The 4,378-nt window shown below is 48.0% G+C and overlaps 1 protein-coding gene across 1 annotated transcript in view; it reads left to right on the top strand.

Annotated features, from left to right (window-relative positions):
* The first annotated feature begins 178 nt into the window (after window positions 1–178).
* The window catches only part of LOC106810960 (sortilin-related receptor-like), a 41,315-nt gene continuing 37,115 nt past the window's right edge, over window positions 179–4,378 (top strand). The window contains exons 1-3 of the mRNA XM_014814452.1: window positions 179–342; window positions 2,184–2,303; window positions 2,835–2,958. Of these exons, the coding sequence (XP_014669938.1) occupies window positions 267–342; window positions 2,184–2,303; window positions 2,835–2,958 (320 nt within the window). The 5' untranslated portion in view covers window positions 179–266. The remainder of the gene's footprint in view (window positions 343–2,183; window positions 2,304–2,834; window positions 2,959–4,378) is intronic.

Here is a 4,378-nt window from a genome sequence, read left to right as displayed (position 1 = left end):
TACCCCTGTTGCCGTGGTTATCCTTTACCCCTGTTGCCGTGGTTTTCCTTCATCCCTGTTGCCGTGGTTTTCCTTCATCCCTGTTGCCGTGGTTTTCCTTCATCCCTGTTGCCGTGGTTTTCCTTCATCCCTGTTGTCGTGGTTTTCCTTCATCCTTGCTTCTGTTGTTTTCAGGCACGAACCAGTGCAGCGAAAGTTTTCACAACTGCACGCACATATGCGTCGGCCTGCCAAACAATGGCTACACATGCCTGTGTCCTGGTAACATGACCATTGGACCGAAAAGGGAGTGCATGTGCGCCGCCGGTCAAGTGGAAGGCTCGTCCGGCCACTGTGTAGAAGGTCAGTGACTGCTGCTCTCGCTGTGGTGGATAACCGAAGTTTATGAAATAGGCTAGAAATCCGTTGGTTTTTTTAGAATTTATTTATCGTTGTAAAACAGAACATGTTCATTTTTTGTGTAATTTTTCAATTTATTTTTAACTGTGTGTGATGGGCAGCGTTCGAAATTAGTGCTGACCCGGAGGCCCGAGGCCACCAAGTTTTTGCTTCGGCCACCACCTCTATGAAACTGCCGGTCCTCCTGACTCGCACTTTTTCCCCTCATATTACGCTGAAATACTACGGTTATCGCAACGGCAGTTTAGACACACTTGTAAACGGGAGCGCAATCTAATACGCTCCGGTCCTGAACATAGATGGGGTATCCAAAACATCCTCCAAGCATGATTTGCCACACAAACAAAACCTTGTGACAGTCTAAGAAATTGATTGCGGCATGTAGCGTAGCCCAGTGTTTTTATGACCGCATAACAATAAGTTCATATGTCGCAGGGGTTATCATGGGGAGTGAGGGCATGACCAGTGACACCTGACACGCACGTAATCAAAGCTGTTAATTGAATTTGTCACTTTTCTTTACGTAGAAAGTGGACAGTTTTAATTCAGTTAGATATCTAGAAGCAATGTAAACTGTATATACTTCAAGATTCAAGGCACTTGTAACTTTGCGGATGTGCGGCCGCATTGATCTATGCATGGGGGTGTATCGTAGTATTTGGACGCTCGCCTGAGACTGGACGCTCCTAAGTGCGCATGCTCTTTTGTTTTTCTCTTGTTTTGCAGGACCATAGGAAATAGTAGCCATGCTCTTTTATTTTCTTTTTGTTTCGCCTTGTAACCTGACACACATAACACAGTCTTACTAACTTACTACATTGCAAATTGTTTCAATCAAATGTTTCCATGAGTGACCGGGTTGGCCGCCATGTTTGTTTATTGCGACCGTTTTCGATGGGCGAGATGCGCAGATGACTACTGCGCATGCTGCGCATGTGCCTTTGCAAAACAAGAGGCGCCTGCGCGCATGCGCACTTAGGAGCGTCCAGTTTCGGGCGAGCATCCAAATACTACGATACAAGGGTACCGAGGACTGGGGAGGAGAAAAACGAAAGTAAAACCTTTCCCAGAAGCTCCCCCGACATTCCTAGAGCTTGAAATATATTATTTGACCAACTCTATGTTGCATGTATGCTGTTAATGCCAATGGTTATTTTTATATACCATTTTGTTACTCACTGCTAGTAAATAAGCGGACCACCAACTTTTGTGCAGGACCACCGTCTTTCTGAAGTTGTTGGTCCTGCTGTCCACTAGATTTTCAGCCAAAATTCGAACCCTGGTGATGGGTGATGTTGATAATGATGATGATGATGATCAGATTAGATTAGATAGATTAAATTGATATATTTAGCACCGTCAAGCACATGAATACATAAAATGTACATTAGGGAGTATAGCTTCGGTGCAAGAGAGGACCTAGTTAACCTAGTTATTCTAGCCTCCCAATACACACTGACAATAACGACAATGACGAAGACGGAGATGAAGATGGCAGCAATTTATGTACAGAAGGTATCCTAAAGTAGGATTGAGGGGAGCGTGCACTATGCACGAATACCTTAAAGTATTTATTTCGAACATAATCTCGTGTTTTCCCCAATTTTACGACACATACCGTTATGGCTTGAGTACTAACAGTCTAGAGTAACGATAAAATGTCTTAGAACCTTCGTACTGAGCTACATTCTCCAAAACATGCACGATTCGAATTTTTATTACTCGTTTTGATTACCGCTGCCATTTCCTGCGAATCTCGTACTTGACGCGCGTCTTACTTGCAGCGAGCCCGTGCGATCCGGAGTCGGAGTTCCGCTGCGTCGGGTCCGGCAGCTGTCTGCCAATGTCGTGGTACTGCGATGGCGACAATGACTGTGGCGACATGAGCGACGAGACCAACTGCAGTATGTATTGCCGTCGTTGCCGCGACGACCGCGTCCCAATCGGTTTCCTCAGCGCGCGTCGGAAAAATGTACGTCTTTCGATCGCAGTCGTCGGCTACGGCGTTTCGTTTGCCCAGAAATTTTATCGATGTTTGTCATTTCTATCACAACTATCCGCTATTGCATTACAATGCCCAGACATTTTATCAATGTTTTGTATTTCGATCACGACCGTCGGCTGTGGCCTTACGCCGCCTAGAAACTTGATTGATGTTTTGTGTTTCGTTCGTGGCAGTTGCTTTCCTGTAACTATGGCCAGTGTGGCATCGAGTATTTTCACGTGGCATGCAAGGCTTTCAATTCAAGTCTCTTCTTTCTGCCACATTGCCGCGGGAGGTAACGTCGCCGCCCGCGCGCACGGTGCGTCTCTCTCTCTCCCCTCAGCGCGCGGGTCGTGCCTCGGGGAGCGCCCCGGGTAGGTAGGGGTGCGCTCTCTCGCGGGGGGTAACGTCGCCGCCCGCGCGCACGGTGCGTCTCTCTCTCTCCCCGCAGCGCACGGGTCGTGCGGCAACCCGGCCACGCAGTTCCAGTGTCGCACGACGGGCCGCTGCGTGCCCAGCAGCTGGACGTGCGACTTTGACCGCGACTGCCCGGACGGGTCCGACGAGGAGGGCTGCTCGTGTAAGTGTGCTGCGCCGCGCTCGTCGCGGCGACGACGAGGGCGGAGGCGGCGGCGGCAGAGGCGGCAACCCCCCGACCACCCCCCACAGCAAGCCGGTCATCCGTGACCTTCCGTGACCCTTAGTGACCTAGTCGCTGACCCACATGGACCCCCCCCCCGTTCTCGCCGCCGCATCTTGGCGGGCGAGGGCGGGTCGCCGCTGCCGCCGCCACCGCCGCATCGTCGTCGTCTCCGTGCCGACGCTGACCGTCGCGTGCTTCCTAGATATATGCTCTGAGCGCGATCGCAGTGATGGGAGGGTGCTCTTCATTCGTTTGCCAGTGAGTTTAGCATCAGAACACCTGCCGTCAGGTGAGCGCTGTCGCTCTGCGGCACTTGTTACTCCTATGGGAGGGATTTGAAGGTCCTATTTTGGAGCACGCCAGTCGACCTACTTTCGAGCCACGCTCACTTTTTGGCAAAAATGGAAATGGCCATAAGTCAGTTCAGGTTCAACAGATTTTGCTCATTTTGGTATGTGAATGAATAAGGACTGGCCCCAAAACATATCACACTGGTTTTGATATTTTTTTACAATTATGCAAATTAGGTAGATTTTAGCCATTTCACTATGCATTTCAGTGTCTGCCTATGGTCAACGATAACTCAAGAACCGTTTGACCCACCTGTTTCAAATTGCATACAGTTGTTACTCCTATGGGAGAGATTTGAACGTCCTATTTTGGAGCACGCCAGTCGACCTACTTTCGAGCCACGCCCACTTTTTGGCAAAAAATGAAAATGGCTGTCTAGATTCATTCTATTTTGTTAAATTTACCTACCTACTACCTACCTACCTACCTACCTACCTAATCATACCTACGTGTAATATTGTGTTTTAGGTTCTTCTTTACAGTAATTTGACTGGAATATTTTATTGCTTTTATTTGCGCGATAATCGAAAACCAAAATGGCGATCATTTAGGCGTAGCACCTTCTCTTGCCCAGATTTCAGACTTTCAGATCTGGAACATTTATTTTCGCATCAAAACTAAACCTGAAACAAAACAGTGAAATTCTATTAGTATAAAACAGGGAATAAGGACATTTGATCACATTTCGGTCCGTCATAAATGAAACACTTACAAACTTTTAAATATCTCCCTCTTCTATCACACCCAAGGTGAGCTAAAATGTCATTGACACTTTCATTGTACCCGCTGATGGTAAAACCTGAGGTAGTTGTAGCTGTGGTGGTGATGCTTAAATAATCAAGGTAACAGTAAAAACCGGAGGTAGTTGCAGCCCTGCGTGGTGATACCCAGATAAACAAGGTAACAGTAAAAACCGGAGGTAGTTGCAGCCCTGCGTGGTGATACCCAGATAAACAAGGTAACAGTAAAACCCGTGGTAGGTGCAGCTGTGTATGCTGACA

The sequence above is a fragment of the Priapulus caudatus genome, unplaced genomic scaffold (assembly GCF_000485595.1).
Source record: "Priapulus caudatus unplaced genomic scaffold, Priapulus_caudatus-5.0.1 Scaffold490, whole genome shotgun sequence".
NCBI classification, from domain to species: Eukaryota; Metazoa; Priapulida; class Priapulimorpha; order Priapulimorphida; family Priapulidae; genus Priapulus; species Priapulus caudatus.
The sequence above is the reverse complement of the archived record's forward strand: the minus strand, read 5'-3'. Positions and strand labels throughout refer to the sequence as shown.